The 18,583-nt window shown below is 45.0% G+C and overlaps 1 protein-coding gene across 1 annotated transcript; it reads right to left on the minus strand.

Annotated features, from left to right (window-relative positions):
* Positions 1–393: 393 nt before the first annotated feature.
* CAVIN3 (caveolae associated protein 3) lies at positions 394–2,066 on the minus strand. Its single transcript, XM_047071711.1, has 2 exons — positions 1,638–2,066; positions 394–1,093 (listed from the first exon to the last, which is right to left on the minus strand). The coding sequence occupies exons 1-2, from the start codon at positions 2,019–2,021 to the stop codon at positions 692–694; spliced, it is 786 nt and encodes a 261-aa protein (XP_046927667.1). The 5' UTR covers positions 2,022–2,066; the 3' UTR covers positions 394–691.
* Positions 2,067–18,583: the final 16,517 nt, after the last annotated feature.

Below are 18,583 nucleotides of genomic sequence, written 5' to 3' on the forward strand. Positions count from 1 at the left end.
ATAAATATTAAATTGAAATTGAACTTAATTAAAAGATAGATTGCTTCCTTTGGACACATTGACTTGAGGTACATTTCAACTGCGGCTCAGGACAGTGGTCTTGGAGTGTGTATGGCTGGTGGCAAAGGCCTGGGAGTCAGTCTGTTCACAGAGGACAACCCAGAAAGAGAAGGCTGAGAATAGTGGAAAGCCCAACTTTTAAGAGATGGAAGAGGAAGAAGAAACTAAAAGGAAAACCACTTGTTGACATTTATTGAGCACCTACAGCAAGAGACTGTACTGGATGCCTCTCCACGAGTAAAGTGCTCAAGAAGCAAATGGCCAGCAGGTTTTTTCTATGTGCCCAAGACTCAGTGGGAACCTGAGAAACAATACAATGATCTGGTTGAAGTTGAAGGCACATTCCATGTTCCGACATTTGTCTTACTCCTCCAAGCCTTTTCCTCCCACCCCTTCACATGGAGTCTGGATTAGGTGACATTACTTTTATTGAAGGGGAGTGCAAGCAGGTGTGGGCAGCTGCTTCTCTTTTAGAGGATGCAGGCTAAACTGAAGGCACTGGGAAGGGAAGGCCAGAGCTGGGCTATGGGTGCAGGATTCACTCCTTATTTGGGCGTGAATGCTGCATTGGGAGAGGGAGATTTATTTGGGGACTAGGCATAGGCACAAGAGAAGCAGACAGCACCAGCCCTCAGGCCGCACTCTCTACTTGGAGCACCGCGGCTTCAGCAGCCCCAGATTTCCCGGGATCTTCCTCGGTGTCCTGTGGAGGTTCTGGCTCCAACTTGGGCTCCAGGGCAGGCCGGGCTTCTGGCTGGCCATCAGCCCTCCGGCCAGGGCCTAGGCGAGGTGGCTTGACTGGCGTGGGCGTTGGTGCTGCGGGGCCTTTCCGACCAGAGAGGGCCCTTCGCAGGCTCTGTACCTTCTGCAACCCGCTGCGCCGAAGCCGCCGGGCCCTGGACTCCACAGGCTCCTCGTCTGAGCTCTCCTCAACTTCGGCCTCCGGCTGCTCTGGGCCAGGCTGGGGCTGGTCTGCCGGGCCTAAGGGCTCTGGCGCCTTCTGGAAGGCGCTGGCTGGGATTTCAGCCTCCTCCTGCATGTGATGAACACAGCTCTGACCCTGGCGGTCCCCTACCCCGCAGCAGCCTGGCCCTCTCTCCTCAATTACACCGGGGAACCGCCCCACCCTTGGGGCGGGCCCAAGGGGCAAAGAAAAGGCAGGCGTGGGAGAGCAGGGGGCAGGGGTGGAGAGGGGGAGCTACTGGCAAACTGTAAAAGTTTGGAAATTAGGTGGGACCCGCTTAAGCAGGTTGGTGGTCGCAGGGGCAAGAATTGGAGGCAGGGAACGGTCGCAGGATGCACTTCCGCCACCGTTATTTCCATTCAGGGATGGGCTGGGACTTGGAGCAAATTCGGTGTACGTGGCCTGAGCTCGAGCTGGCCGACCCTGGTTGGCCAGGCTGCGTTCAGGCTCTGAGGGATGGGGCACCGTGGTGGGAAGTGGGTGCGGCTCTGCAAGTCCGTTCCACCGGATGGGGTCAGGAATGCGGGTGTGGTAGGCGGCCGGGTAAGGGGGGTGGGGGGTAGGGTTGGCCCAGATGGTGGCCGGGAGGTGGGGGACGCCTGTGGTCACTGACCTTGAAGAGCAAGACGTGGAGCTTCCCGCGCGCCACCAGCAGCCCGTGGTTGGCCTCCAGCCGCTGCACCTGGGCGGCGCGGCGCACGGCGCGCTCCTGGGCGGCGTCCGCGTGCGAGCCCACGCGCTCCGCCTTGGCCAGCAGCTGTGCCAGCGTGTTGCTCGTGGTGTCGTGGCTGCGGCTCAGCGCCCCCAGCCCGCTCTGGATGCGGCGCACAGAGCCCGCCAGGCCTCCCTGCCTCCGAGCCAGGCCCCCCTGCCGCTCCCGCAGCGCCTCCAGCATGGTGGCCAGCTTCTCCAGCAGCGTCACCACCGTCACGGCGTGCACCGGGCCCCTCGCCGGCGCTGCGGGCACAGGCCCCGGCTCCAGCGCGCTCTCCCCCATGATCTCCGGCCTCCCTGCCTGCTCTCCCTGCGGCCGCTGGCTGCACTCTGGGCTGGGGCCTCCTTTCCCGGCTCCTCCCCAGCTCCAGCCGTGACTCAGGCAGGCGGAGCGGGCCGTCCCGGGAGGCGTGGGGTGGGGGTTGGGGGGGCAGGACGGGGAGGGGGGGCGCGGGATGGCGGCGGCGGGGTTCTTTGTAAGCGCTCCCCCTTCTGCTGCCCCGCCCCGGGAGCCCCCGCAGGGCAGCAGGTTGGCTTAGTATCCGCCCCTCTTCCCCAAATTTGCTCCCTGTAAGTTTGAGTTCCCCTCCTCGGGCCCAGTTCGCTGGTGTGTCTCTTTCTGGAATGTACTTTCACCACCGCAAAGGGTGAGCCATGGAAAATTTTGTTGTGCACATCGAGTGGGCAAAGAAACTATGTAAGAGAGGCACAAGGATAACCTGAGGGGCTTCCACAGCCACCGCCTTCGGCCTCCCTCGCTTCTGAGGATTGTATTTGTGCCCTCGGGCTGGGAGCGGTAGGCAGGGACACCCTGGGAAGCTAACCTACAGACTCAGACGCCAGACCGTTTAGGTTGGAGGCGTGGCTTTACGACCGCACAGGCTGCTCAAAGCGCACCAGCAGGCGGGGCATCCTCTGGTATTTTCCTAATAGTCATCGCCAGGGTTTAGCCACAGGCTTCCTTTACTGCTTCCCTAGCTCTTACTGTTGGGTAGCATTACCCTGTTTTCTTTCTTCTAGTTCTCTTACCTCCCTTTCTTTGAGTTTCAAGGGTAAAGCCCCGGGACACCTAGCTCTTACACCCTAAGCCTGGAGGGCAGACAAGACACCTCTTCCTCTGAAACCCTTAAAAGGGTTAGGGTAGGGGCTCCTGTGTGGCTCAGTCCCTTAAGCCACTGACTCCTGATTTCTGCTCAGGCCATGATCTCACAGTTGGTGGGATCAAGTCCCTGTGGGTACGACTGTGCACTGACAATACAGAGCCTGTTCAGGATTCTCTCTCTCTACTCCTCCCCTGCTCTCGCTCGCTCTCTCTCTCAAAATCAATACACATTAAAAAACAAAGGGTTAGAGCAGGTGCTGGTATGTCTTTGTTTTCATGGAGGTTGGTTGTGGCTCCTGCCTGATTTTTTTTTTTTTTTTACTTTTTCTAGAAATTGGTGAGAATATCTGCAGCGAGTGAAGAAGATTTGAAATTGCTGCTGTAGAGCAGGAGAGAGTGCACACAGAGGATCCACTTACTGTGGATTATGAATTGTTACTGTCATCTGTTTGGAAAATCCCGTCTTGTCTTTAACAGTACTTGGTAAACTGAGTGTAGGCTCAGGACTCCAAGCAATCCATTGATCCTGATGAAAACTCTTTTCCTCTCCTCACCCAATCTATGAGGGGTGCTTGATAACAATTGTGGAAGAAACTGTATTACTCAGCATGGTTACATGGAAAAAATCCATGGTCTGACACAGAAGTACTGCAAAGGATGGCATCTATTGCCAGATTTCTGGGGGTGCTAAGCTGATGACTGACTTCTACAGATATGAGGTTACGGAGCCTGAGTCCTCTGCTTAGCACAGAGGAAATGGACTCCCTTGGGAGCCTGATGGGAATCACCATTTCTTCCATTAGACCTGTATTTGCTCAAAGAGACCCATCAGGATGTGCCAGATAAAACGCTTTCAAACTAAGGGAACAGAAAACCCAATTCAGTTCTTAAAAACAAGAAATCCAATCTAAACATAATTGAAAAACACTACCATAGAGTGATGATTAATTGTGGATCAGTCACAGCTTCAAATCTAGTTCTCTACAGATCTCTCAGTTGTTCCCCCCTACAAGTGTCAGCTTCATTCCCAAGCTAGGCACAAGGTGGCTACAGCAGTTTCAGGCCTCATATCTGTGCATACCGTCAAGAGAAAAAAAGGGACCATTTTATGATTTAGGACATCTATTTCCCAGAAGCCACCCAGAATCTACTTGACTTCCACTGGGTTACATGGCCATTTCAGAACCAAATTCTATAGCTAGGAAAGTATCATGCATTGGTAGGCTTTAGCCTGAATTCCTTCACCCATCAGTGATCAGAGAGCTGATAATTACCTTTTGACAAATTAGGCCCACTTCTTGAGCTTCCCTAGAAACATGGATGGTATATCTGTTTTAAAAATCTCAGCACTGCCAGAATTAGTCAATCACAATGCTACCAGAGGAAGCATATGAAAGAATCAACAGCCTTGAGCAATGCTAAGGGAGTCAAAAGCATTTGGAAGCAAGACTACATGGGTAGGTATTTTTCAAAGGCCTGCTAAATCCCTCTCTGGATATGTAGAACAAGGAGCTTAAAATTTAGGAATAAAGCCATTGATGATTCTACTGGTCTCTCTAAAACCTTAAGTATGGGGGCGCCTGGGTGGCGCAGTCGGTTAAGCGTCCGACTTCAGCCAGGTCACGATCTCGCGGTCTGTGAGTTCGAGCCCCGTGTCGGGCTCTGTGCTGACAGTGCAGAGCCTGGAGCCTGTTTCCGATTCTGTGTCTCCCTCTCTCTCTGCCCCTCCCCCGTTCATGCTCTGTCTCTCTCTGTCCCAAAAATAAATAAACGTTGAATAAAAAAAAAAATAAAAAAAATAATAAAAAATAAAACCTTAAGTATAAAAGTCATAGGAACTGGCTGGTGTTGAAAAATAGGAGCCCAAAAGGTAGGTTAAAAAAAAAAAAGAAAAAAACTTGGGGCAACCCAGAAGAATGCCCTGAGTCAACAAAGCCCAGATTGACAGAAATTACAGTATTACAATGTTGATCATGGAGTATCCAAGAAGAAGCCATATTGCAGTTTCCAATTAAGATGAGGGAAAAAGAAAACAAGAATGCAGAATGATACCCCCTAAGGCAGTATAACTTGATCTTAAAGATTTCTGGAGTGTGGCTGCTACCCACTCCCTCAAACTCCTTGGTGTAGGCATTAAAAGTAGAAACCCACTGGTTGTAGGTTTATTGTGTCCCCGACCCCCGCAAAAAAAATTTATATATATATATATATATATATATATATATATATATATATATTCAAGTGCTAACCTTTGATGCCGGTGAATATGTTCTTATTTGGAAACAGGATCTTTGCAGATGTAATCAAGATGAGATCATACTAGAGAAGCATGGGTCCTTAATCCAATATGACTGGTATCCTTATAAGAAGGGGACATAAGGCACACAGGGAGAACACCATCCAGTGATGGAAGTGAGATTGGAATTATGCTGCCAGAAGCCAAGGAAGGCCTGAAATGACCAGAAGCTGAAAGAGGCATGGAAAGGTTCTTCCCTAGAAGTTTTGGAGGGAGCATGGCCCAGCAACGCTCTGATTTCAGACTTCCAGCCTCCAAAACTGTGAGAGAATAAAGTTCTGTTGTTTTAGGCCACAGTCTGTGGTAATTTACCTTGATAACCCTGGGAAACTAATATATCTATTAATTAATCACCATAGTATCACAGTATTCCCTTACATAGGTTGCCCCCTCAATGGCCTTCTCCATTCTGTAGAAGTATGAAATTCTCTGTAGGAAAAGTTAATAGAACATGAAGACTCCCTTTAGGACATAGACAATTCAATTAACAGTTGTCCAGAAATAATGGATCTTGCAAAAATGAATGGAATGCTATGGTGGTGGAGAAAACACATGCTTTAAAAAACTAAAACAAAGGTATTGCCTACTCTACTTGTTAAGGGTTCCTTTTCTACACTGGTCCATCCCGTCCTAGAATTTGTCATACTATGAGGAAGGATTTGGCTTTGTTAAAAAAAGAAAAAAAACCACTACACCTTTCATCTGGGTTAAATCTGCCTGGAATATGTCTGCCTAACAAAGATCTGCTCAAGGATGGCCCTCTGTCTCTGCCAGTATCAAAAATAGTTGGAGGGGCACCTGGGTGGTTCAGTTGGTTAAGCATCCAATTTTGGCTCAGGTCATGATCTCACAGTTTGTGAGTTCAAGCCCTGCATCAGGCTCTCTGCTGTCAGCATGGAGCCTGCTTCATTTTCTCTGTCCTCCTCTCCCTCTGCACCTCCCCTGTTCTCTCTCTCTCTCTCTCTCTCTCTCTCTCTCTGTCTCTCAAAAATAAATAAACATTAAACAAAAAGAATAGTTGGATGTTCCCTTTACTTTAAATCAGAGGAGGGCACAGGAAACCACTAAAAGGGACAGACTAGGTTACAAATGCCTTAGGTGGTATCATTCTGCATCCTTGTTTCTCTCTTCTTTTCTCACTGGTCAGGTGATGTTGAAAAGATCCCATGAAACAAAAGTGGCAGAGGCACTGCAGTTCTTAATATTATACCTGAGGGGATGATTATGTGCCATCAGATCTCGGGAGCCACTACAAGGAATCCAGAAGACAGGGATTAAGAAGTAGTGGTACTTGAGCCTATGACAAGTAGTGAAGCATTCCATTAATTTTTGCAAGATCCATTATATTTGGGCAACTGTTAATTTAATTGTCTATTTTCTACAAGGAGTCTTCAGGTTCCATTAACTTTGGGTTTTAGAGTCAGCATATGCTACACCTTGGAATTCTTACTCCATATCTTGGGTTATCCAAAAGGACACATACTTTGGACAGGGTTCAGAGGCACTTCAGTGACCAGCCCTGGCCAAGTTACAAGGCACAGTCTGGTCAGCTCTAGCCCTTGGGTCCCATAAGTTGGAAAGAAAGATAAGACTTGAGGTCTATGTGATTTCTGCCTCTCTCATAAAATGTTTTGGGTAGGAGGGTGGGTAGGCAGACCCTAGTATGAAAAATATAGCAGAAGTATTTAGGGTTTTAGACAAAGACAATGTTTCCAGCCTCTGAGAATTATGCTGTTTTTGAAAAACAATTGCTGGCTTACCACTAGAAGCTAGTGGAGAGATTCACCAGAGGTTGCTGAGTTATTTTGTAAACTGGAACTCTCTGTCTCACGTAGCAATACAGGCTGTCAGTCTTTGATTATTAAATGGGCGGGGGGGGGGGGGGGAATGTCCAAGAAAGGATGAGGAATGGCTATGTGAGTTAATTGACCTGGAACCTTACCTTCAGCTGCCCAAACAAACTGGGTATCCTCCAGGGACTTTACCCTTGAATCAAAAGTAACAGTGTACAACACAGGCAGAACCATGCATTTAACAGGGAATGAGCCTCAGTGGACAGGCACTACCTTCCACCTTTTGTCATAAACATCCTGTCTACGGAAGGGGTAAGGCCATTCCACACAATGAGGGAGCTCTGTGCCACTGGCAATTAAGAGAGCTAGAAGTTTGGGGCAACAGGAAGTTAAGAATCCAAATTGACTCCAGAAGTCAAAATCACCAACTGGATGGAAGATCCTAAAATGGTAAATTATGACCAAAAGGTTTGAGGATGCTTTTTATAAAATTCAGGCATACTATTAAATCAAACCACTATTTTTGTATCTCATATTTTTAGTGAGTTGAATATTGTCCCAAAAAATATATGTCCAAGTTCTAACCCCTGATACCTGTGAATGTGACCTTTTTTGGTAATAGAGTCTTTGCAGATGTAATTACATTAAAGATATTGAGATAGGATCATTCCAGTTTTAAAACGGGTCCTAGAGGTGCGTGGGTGGCTCAGTTGTTTAGGCATTTGCCTCTTGATTTTGGCTGAGGTCATGATCTCACAGGTTCTTGAGATCAAGCCCCATGTCAGGCTCTGTGCTGACAATGGAGCCCGCTTGGGATTCTCTCTCTCCCTCTCTCTGCCCCTCCCCCCCTCCAAATACATAAACATTTTTTTAATTTAAAATAAAATAAGTCCTAAATTCAATGAACGGTGCCCATGTAAGAAAAGGAGAAAACACAGAGACACAGAAAAAAAAAAAAAGAGAGATGATATGCAGATTGAGACAGTGATTGGAGAGCAGCCACAAGACAAGGAACACCAAGGATCACCAGCAGCTGCCAGAAGCTAGGAGACAGGCATAGAATGGATTCTCCCTCAGAACCTCTGGCCATGTGTACCTCTACCAACACTGATTCCTACTTCCACCCTCTAGAACTGGGAGAGAATAAATGTCTATTTTTTAAGCCACTAAATTTGTGGTAATTGGTTATGGCAGCCCTAGGAAACCATTACTCATATAGACACCTACCAAAAGGATTAGGGGCGGAAAAAAACAATTTTAACAATGAAGTTAATCAATATGGCATGGATAGATGTTTCGGCCGAGGGACACTAGGCACATTAGAGCATCATGCACCTGAGATGAAACCGAGGTTGGCAGGAGCCCAGTTTTAGAGTATGTAATTATTGCTATTGGAACCAACTATCAGCATGTGGGAATTGAGCTCTTCCTGCAAAAATATCCTAGGACCTTCCAAAAGGTTAAAAGCCTGGAAGCACTTACTGAATAGACTCTATTGAACCTCCTTCTGTAATCTGAGGAACTCAGTGGGCTCTAAGTTGGGGGGAGGCATTCTTGGGCAGATAACCACCATCAAAGCCACTGCAGCCCTCTGCCTTAAGCTAATATGGCATTTCTCAACTATAGCCTTTGACCCAGGACGAAATAATAATAAAGGAGAGGGCGGATCACTAGGAAATGGTGTGCCCTACCTCTCACAGGGCAGCCCTCTAGACTGAGAGATAGAATGGGGCACAGAAGACAGGCTTGACCACAGTGCCATGGGCAGCAATTCCAGACCAGTGGCGACAAACAGGAAACTGTGCAAGCTAGAGTCCTGAAACCACATTCATCTTAGTACAAAGAGCCCCCTGTGTATCTCAGGCTGGACCCAAGAAGTACCAGAAGTCATTATGTACTATCCAGTGTCTATCACAACTGAGAAATAATCGCACTCATAAGATTTTTTTCTTTATGTTTATTTTTGAGAGAGAGAGAGATTAAGAGAGAGAGAGAGAGCAGGGGAGGGGCAGAGAGAGAGGGAGGCTCTCCAAAGCAGGCTCCAGGCACTGAGCTACAGCACAGAGCCCGATGCGGGGCTCAAACTCATGAAGCAGGGCTCAAACTCATGAACCATGAGATCATGACCTGAGCTCAAGTCGAACACTTAACCAACTGAGCCACCCAGGTGCCCCTGGACTCATAAGATTTAGCACTACATTAGCTGGATGGTGTTTAGTTGTGAGATTTTGTTTGAAAAATAACTATCATTTGTCTGGTGTCTTAAAAAGAGATAGCTGCTAATCAATTCAACTAGGGAAGTGGGAGAAGTGAACTTTATCCTACCAAAGAGCAGCTTTGGCTGTGCCGTCCCATCCTACTTTAAGGCATTTGACATAGTTTAGCAATACTGCAAACACACAGTACCCTACTGAATATTTCTTATCCTATGTGGATTCAGTGAATTTTAAAAGCAGAAGAGAAAACTCTCAGAACCAGACCATATGAATAATAATCCATTCACTAAACCAGCCAGGTATGGCAGTTGAGAGGCTCTAAAAAAAAGTAACAATGTTTTCATAGGTCTGCAAATTTACCCATTTAATCCAAGAGTGAGAATGGTCCCTGTGACAGATGGCATGATCCTTGAGGCTGGGATCCCAGCTTTGTGGTATCAAGTCCCAAATGTGATGGTATCACAGTAATCCACTGAATCTCATGGAGATAATATACTATACAAAATCAGTCTACTGCCCCAAGCTAGTCAATTTGTCTGTTTGTGGAAGCTGCAGATTAATTATGACTTCTCCTTATTGTGAAGAGTTAGATGAAAGACATATTAATTGACACAGTCAGGACACAACATTTAAGACATCCTTGCTGTCATCAAGGTGCATCTAAGCCACACAATGAATGGGCCAGAGACCAATAAGCAAGGCACTCCTGCTCCACAGGAGTACACAGGGCTGCTTCAGGGCCTGGATCAAGGAAACAGACTAAGGGGAAGAGGAGGAGCTGGTTTTAGAGGCATGAAATTCAGCCAAAAGTTAGTTTGCTTGGAAGTTCATTAGGTGGGGGAATATAGGAGGGGGGTGGAGCTGTCCTCCTGATGTGGGCTAGAGATTTATGTTAAAAAAGAGAGCAAGAAAGAAGGGAAGGAAGGAAAGAAGGAAGGGTGTGTAGTGGGCAAGAGGAAGGAAGGAAGGAAGGAAGGAAGGAAGGAAGGAAGGAAGGAAGGAAGGAAGGAAAAGGGAAAGATAGATATATACTGATCTATACTTCTACAACTGGAAAATTTGTACAATATATGGAGGAAACCATATACTTATATGGCTCCAACTAGAATAGGAAAGTTTATAGAGATAGAAAACTACAATGTCTGGATGCTGCTTATACTTATAAATGTTGTAAAATTCCAGTGTAAATCCCCAAAGGAAGAATGGAAACTGCTCTTTGCAATTAAGCTAGGAGGTGAAGGATCCTCAGGAAGTCAGATTAGAGTGTCACTTGGTAAAGCCTAATACAAGCAGTGTGATCCAAAGCCGATTTTCCTAAATCTGTCTAAGGATTTCTCTAACCAGCACTGTCCAGTTATGCTAGCTACTAGCCAAATGTGGCTGTTTAAATTTTAATTTTAACTACAATTAAAAATTAAAATTAGGGGGGCATCTGGGTGGCTCAGTCAGTTAGGCATCCGACTTCAGCTTGGGTCATGATCTCACAGTTTGTGGGTTCTAACCCCACATATGGCTCTGTGCTGACAGTTTAGAGCTTGGATCCTGCTTCGGATTCTGTGTCTCCCTCTTTCTGTCACTCCCCTGCTCCCGCTCTGTCTCTCTCTGTCTCTCGAAAATAAACAAACATTAAAAAATTTTTATAAAAATAATTAAAATTAAGTCCTCAGTCACACAACTCACATTTCAAGAGCTTAACAGCCACATGTGGCAAATGGCTACCCTACTGACCCACACACCTCTAGTTAATACTGCCCTTAGTTAATGAATTACTCTAGTTAATACTATGGGGTGAGCGAGCCACCCCAAATGTTACCAATAACAATCTCACAAGTTTCTCTGATAGATGAGACAAAGAAATCTTCCATTTTACCTGAAAGCCACATCTTGACAAGAAATGATCAGTATGAATAAAATCACAAAGCAATTAATGGAGAAATTTGCATTTGAGACCATTTAAAATTGGTAGGTAAGAATACAGGAGAGCAGTTTCTGAAATTCTTCAGGACCTCGATCAGCACTCTCAATATATACCTTCTGACATGGTTTACCTTGATTGTGGGAATATTATTATTGTTGATTTTATCCTTTGGGGGGAAGTGTTGTAAGAACCTTCTGCTGAAGTTGCTATAATGAAAACAATCTAGGATGTTCACTGCAAGCCTGCCTCACCCTGGAAAGGGATGTGAGGGTTATGAGAAGGATGAGTATGTTTAGATTGGAGCATACAGTTTCGAATAAAAAAGTAAATGTAATCTTACACCTATCCACAACTGGTTACCACACATATTTTAGTTCTTAGTTTTAATAACAAGTATTAAGCACAGAAGAACCTAGAACATGAAAGTGCCCGATACAAATTTGTTGATTGAAAAAAACAACAACACAAAGTTTGCTTTGCTAAAGGTAGAGCACCAGCAAGCAGTAGATCACGCTTGCAATGACAGTCTTTAGGAATAAATATGTTAGTAAGAATTAAGCCTCTGCTTTTGATAGGCAACCCTGGGAGAGAGAGACCAGTGAGAAGCAGTGACAGAGGTCTGGGAAACACCATAGGCAGACTGAGTTTGTCACAGGTCAGGACTACAATGGTTGGAGTAGTGAACCCTGCTGGTGTCACTGATGCTCCTTGGCTTTCTCTGAAGCAGCACACCAGTTCAAGAGGAGTCACCATCACATTCATTGCCAGACGTGCCCACACTGAAGGAGAGCCTGTTGACTACGGTGATATTCTGGCAACAAAACTTGAGAAAGGGGGGAGCCTGGGTGGCTCAGTCAATTAAGCATCTGACTTCGCCTCAGGTCATGATCTCAAGGGTTCGTGGGTTTGAGCCCTGTGTAGGGGCTTTGTGCTGACAGTTCAGAGCCTGGAACCTGCTGTAGATTCTGTGTCTCCCTCTCTCTCTGACCCTTCCCCGCTCACTCTCTGTCTTTCAAAAATGAATAAACGTTAAAAAAAATTTTTTTAAGCTGAGAAAGGATAGAAAGGAATGCACTACTTTGCTTTGCATCTATTTCCTCCTCTGTAAATAACCCTTTGCTTAGGCTCCTCATGGGCCTTGGATTGTTCCATCTACACACCTCAGTGAAGGGGAGGAAAAAAGAAGCTGTTTCTATGGCTGAACTTTTTAAGCTTCCCCATGATCCCAGGCTAGATCTAGGACCTAAGCCTCCAGAAGATGCCTCAAGAGGCCAACACATAGTGTATTGGTTGAAACTGAAAGCAATAACCAGAGGGGAACCTTCCACTTACCCACGTAGTGCACAAACTTTGCGGGACCTGGATCTTGGGGAGGAGGCTTGCAGAAAGACCTCCTGACACCTCTCTCTCTCTCTCTCTCTCTCTCTCTCTCTCTCTCTCGGAAAGTGGCCTGCACTACAGTGTCCTTGACTGAAGCTTGTGATCGCCAAGTCAAGGACTCCCTCTCATACCCTTTCAGTCAGTCAGGGACCATTAGAATGAGAAGGCAAAAGAAACTGGGAAGATTTGAAGTGTCAAATATTGTGAGGAAGAGGGAAAGAGAGAGAGAGAAAGGGAAGTTGGTTAAGACTGGAGTTAAACAGCTCAGAAAACAGATTGAGTTAAACATACAAAATAAAAATAAGCTCAATTTACATTCAAATAAAATCCCATCCCAGTTGGATGAGAAAATGATGGTTGAGTTTTAGAAGTAAACCTGGTCTTTATTTTGTCTGTTCTCTATAATGAATCTCATGTTGCCTAGGCTTTTAACCAGTAGGGTTTCCTTACGAGGTGAACTGACCCAAACCTTCATACCAGAAGAGTCTGAACCCTTGGTGAATTCGCCTAGAATTGTGCTAATATGTTAAAGGTGAACTTTACTACCAGACATGGCAGAATAAGAAATCATGCCAAGGGTTCCTCACATATTTCTCCAGGCCTCTATTATATTGGATTCTACTCAGGCATTACTTTTTTGCAATAAGCAGAAGCCCACTCAAGCTGGCTACACTTCACCAAACTGCTCTTCCCAGGATAAAAGAATCTTTACCGCTTGGCACCATGCAGCAATGCTGGAGATGGTATCCACATCTGAGGCTCTATTGCTTGTAAACATGCTTGCCAGAACCCCTTTCACTTCTAGACAAGGATCAGTTGGTTGCAAGGAACAGAAACTATCTTGGTTAATTTAAGAGAAGGTGGGTTTATTGTAAAAGAATTGGCAGCTACCCCAGCTCCCAACGCAGACTATTGAAACAATTTATTGAGTCTGGAGGCTTTCCTGAATTAACAAAAGGGAGGAGCCATTAAAGGATAATATAGCTTATTTATTCTTTCAATAGCTTCCCAGGCAGAGCAGGAAAGAAACCAGACCTCTTTTCTGAACAATAATGGGGCCCACTAACTCTGGGAAAAAGGCGAGATGTCCTTCTAATTGAGGAAATATATCCTTTTTCAATATGAGTCTAGATAGTACTCTCTAAAAATTAATGTCTGTTCCTGGGAGCAGTGGATGAGCTAATATAACAATTCTATCCATCAAATGAACTGACATGATTCCTGCTCACACATGTAGGAATATGGAAAAGGAAATCTGGCCAGAAAAATCTAAATCCACAACTAAGTACAGATCCAGAACCTCTTCCTCTTCTTCCTTCCTCCCACCCCCGCCCCCCCCCACACACAATTCTTCAAGACTTGAGTGACAACAGTCACCATGTTTAACTAGCTTAACGTCCTGGCGGCTCATCTCAAATTGACACACAGAGACTGGGGCTTTGGGGTATGGTGAGGATGGTGAATTTGAAGAGAGAAGACCCAAGAAGTGAGATCCCTTCCTATATGATAGGTGAGGAAACTGGTGGGGTTTCAAATGGAACAAATTTTAAAAGGAGGCCCATAGGAAGGAAAAGTTATACAGCTGAAATTCAGGGAGCCTAAATGATCTAGAGCTGTACATACCACCCCTTTGAGAACTAAAGGAAAAGTCTCAAAAAAAAATTTAGGAGCACTTTATCCTTCCCCTCTCTGACAGTGAATCTCCCTTCTGAATGGCTTCAACTCTTCCATGAAGACACCTGCATATAACCATTAAGGCTGTTGGTAATTTGAGAGAGACTAGAGGGAGAGACCTGGGAGGAGAGGGAAGATCTGCCCCAAACACCTCCTCCTTTGATGTACTGGAGATCTCAAGGTGTCTGTGAGGAGGAGCTCCTGGTGGTGACAGGCTACACTGAGGGCAGGGGGAAATAACCACAATGACAGATAGCCTAGCAGAGAGGATAAATTTGAAGGGCAATATGACCAAAGCTTTGAGGTCTTCATATTGATCAGAGGACACTGCCCTTTAAAAGAGGAAGTGAGGGAGGCTTCCCTTCCCAGTGACCCGATGGCATCCAATTACAATTAGTTCTAAATCTCAGTTTCAAGCCCAAAGTTCTACACACTCTGATCCACTTCTACTACATCCACACACACTCAGGGCTCCCACACTCCCTCATGCTGCCTTGATTCTTCCACATGAATCCAGGCATCAAGCACAGCCCCTTCATCAATTTTCACTAAGAACATTGAAAATTTCCTATTTGAAGAGATAAGAACTCTAGAACTTTGGAAGGGTGGAAATGGGAAGTGTCACATCAATGTCACAGACTCTACCCTCCACACTCTTACTCTCTTTCTTCCCTCTCTCTCCAGAGTAAGCAAATGCTTTTCCTTGCTCCAGCAGATGTTTTGTCCATACTCGGACTCCTTGGCTTCTCACCTCCTACCTCAAGTGAGCCTGTCATGAAATTCTTCCAGAAAACTATGGTGATGTCTCTTCAGCAAGTACAATGAGTGTAATTCCTCCATCTCATCAACTTAGGGTGAAGTGACCACCTCACACACTCTAAGACCAAAAAAAGCCTGGGGGACTAGAATAAGGAGGTCAGAGAACCAGGCTTCTCCCTCTGATTCTCAAAGGCCTCCTGATCTCTTATCTCCACTCTTCTTTGTGTGCCTGCTCCATGCTGCTTCCCTAAAGCTAACTCTCTGTGCCTAGTTATCAGCGATGCACAGGGCCAGAAAATGGCCATCCAAATCCAGCTCGAGTGCCTACTGTCAAACGATTAAAGTCACTGTGTCTTAGTAGAATTTCCTGAAAGATAAAAAGAGTAAGCATCTAACTGGTAGCCTTGGGTCAGGTCCAATCAGTTATTGCCCAGGGGTGAGAGAATGAGATGAATACAGTCAATATGACCAACTCTTACAGGACCTGTGGGCAAGGCAGGCACAGAAGCTTGTCTAATGTAAGTAGCTCATCTATTGATCCTTGGTGGTTGTTATAGAGTTTAGAGACTCCAATAAATAATCCCCACCCCATTTTCTGCCCTAGTTCTGAATCAGTTGAGAAATAATGCAAAAGCATAAGGCAAATGAGAGATTAAAATAACAACACTACTAATAAAGTTGACATCGACAGATGTGGCTTTATCATTTAGTAACTGGGCTTCTTGATCCTAAACCCCAGGATTAGGGAAACTAGCCCACTCATTCACAGATTGTACAAGAAAACTGTAGCACTCCCTACTTCCCCACTCCATCTCCCATCCCATCCAAGGAAGACCCCTTTAAATTTTACTTCATAGATGAGGAGAGCAGAATATGTGTATCCTGCCAGAGTCTGGCTAAAGAGAGCCAGAGGAATTGTGTTGAACATAGCCAATTCATTCTTTCCAAGCTTCCCAGAGAAATGACCTCTTTGCCCCAAGAGGTCAAATCAAAAAGCAAATCTGAATCTGATCTAGTCTGTAGATCTAACTACTAATTCACAAGCAATATATGAGACAAAGAACATTTTCAATAATATCCAAGCAATTCATGAATACTGTGGGGCATTCTGCAGGATAAATGACTCAGGTTCCTCAACCAATAAATTTCAAAGAAAAAAAAAGATGGAAGCAAATGCATAGATTAAAATAGATCTAAGAAACTTATAAGCTAATATTAATGATTGGATCTTATTTGGATTCCAATTCCAAAACAAGCAGGAAAAAAAAATGACATAATCTGGGAAATTTGAATGCTAATTGAATTTTGTAATGCTAGCTGAATATTAAATAATATTAAGGAAATAAGTTTTGAGTGTCATAATGGCATTGTGGTTGTGTGTGGGGTTTTGTAAGTGTTTTGAATTCCCATACAGTTGAAGGTACTGAGAAAACCTGGTAGAGTCAAATTGGAATGTTCTTGGCAAACGATCTCAGTAGATAAACTGGTAAGTCAATAGAATACTTTTGGCACACACACACAAAAATAAGCTACAACTTTATAATTTGCTCATACTATGATCTCTCTCAATTTAAGAAGCTGTCTCTTAATGGTTTACTAAATTTGGAATCCTTTTGAGTGAGTCATTCCAGTCATGAGCTACAAAATCTAGACTTTTTTATCTTTCTAGATTTATTTAGGATCTAATCACTGTTTCTGAGCTAATAAAGATTCAGACATCTTACTCTGTCCTTATATCCTCTTCAAGAGCAATTAGATCAAGATGCATCTCCTTTCCCCATTTTTATTCATCCATTCTGGTTTTCTCAACATGTCTAAGAGAAGGTTAGTCTCTCCATGGTTCCTTTTCTTGGGTGAAGTAATTTCAAAACAACATTATTTTGGATCAAATTTGGAGAAGCCTATCCATACTGATGAATAATACAACTGATACACAATTGTTCTGCACCCCCCATGTCTAGAAAGCTCATATACAGAAGGACTCTCTTTCCTCCATGATTGAAGCCTTGCTTCAGCTACCTATTTTTTAAGGCACTGTAATCCACCAGCATCTCTGTGACCTACATGGCCCATGCACAAATGCTAATTCTAATTCTAATACCTGTGTAGTACAAGGATAAACTGTAGCCATTATACCTAAGGCTCTCACTTTTACTGTGGTTGTGCCATTTCTGAGAGCAGTGTGGCCAGCACGTGCTTGCTAGATCCTGTGTAGCAGGCATCTGCTGAGGCCAGTCAGTTGAGCCGTGTCCTACCCACCCCACTCCCCTAGCACCCTGGCCCAGAGTCGTGTCTGCCTAAATCCTGCCCTTACAAATGTTGAGGCCACACACATACACTTAGAGGCATTTTGGCCGAAGGCAGGGAAAGACCCGCCCCTGTACCCTAAAGTCAACCCACAGTCCTGCCTCCATAAAAACAGATCCTCACCTGTGGATAAAGTCCTGAGAGTTGTGGGGACCCACCAAAGAGAAAGTCTCACATATCTAGCACCAAAACCCTAAAGTTGCCTGTCCAGTTGCAATTGATAAAAATCAACTCCATCCATAAACAAGCCAGCCACATGGCTCCATGTAAGCTGCCACAAACCATGCAATCACAAATACATGCTTACTAAAGCTATGCATCCTGGCCTCATCAAAAGCCTCTTCACATGTTAGCTGGGTCCCCAAATTCTACTCCCTGGTTATTTCTTAAGGCTTCTGATCCAGTGAATTGAATGTTGAAGTTCTATGGATCCTCACTCAATAACCCGCTCTTTCCCTCTCCTGAGTTCAAAACCAATTAAAAGATAGAAGTCAACATATTACTTTTATTACTGATAAAGCAATTACTGGAGAAAGTGACTTACATAATTGGATAAATTAACTTTCTAATAGTGAACCCTAGAAATAAAGAAAGGCTTACCCATCCAGTTACAGATTATCCTAGAAAACTGAAGTCTCCCTGCTGGGCAAGTCCCTTTACAACGTCCTACAGAATGCATGCTTCTGTGGTCAGTCTAACTTCCAAAGAGAGAAATGGAGGAGTGGAAGCAATGTGCTCGGTTTGTTCTCAAATTTTCCAATAAATTATTGACTTCTCTTCTGGAGAGAGAGAGAGGCCAAGGGTGTTATTCCAGAGGAGCTCCCTCCATATGAAACAAACCACTGAGAGGGAGGGAAAAGCACTTTTCTCTAATAGTAGTGTTAACAAGAAAACCGTAGGCACACACCACTTGCCTGAGGACCTCCACCCCAGTCCACCTGCTCTTTCCACACTATCTTCAGTTCTTGTATACTGGGGAGCACTCTGCTCTGTTCGGCCTCCAGCTCACCTCTCCCACTGGCTGACCAACTGAGAATATTCTATATCTTGACAGAAGTATAGGTTACATAGGTGTGTGCATTTGCCAAAATGCATTGAACTATACACTTCAGATCACTGTTCATGTGTGGATCACATTCAGGCACCAATGCATTGATGTTTACACAATCCTATGGATTTGCCAAAAACTGTATACCACAAAGAGTAAATATTACTGTATAGAAAGGAAAAATTAGGGCGCCTGGGTGGCTCAGTCAGTTGGGTGTCCAACTTCGGCTCAGGTCATGGTCTCACTGTTCACGAGTTTGAGCCCCAATTCAGGCTCTGAGCTATCAGCACAGAGCCTGGAGCCTGCTTCAGATTCTGTGTCTCCCTCTCTCTCTGCCCCTTCTCTGCTCACA

The sequence above is a fragment of the Lynx rufus genome, unplaced genomic scaffold (genome assembly GCF_022079265.1).
Source record: "Lynx rufus isolate CCGP_SWC_20201006 ecotype Redwood Valley unplaced genomic scaffold, mLynRuf1.p SCAF_9, whole genome shotgun sequence".
Lineage (NCBI taxonomy): Eukaryota > Metazoa > Chordata > Mammalia > Carnivora > Felidae > Lynx > Lynx rufus.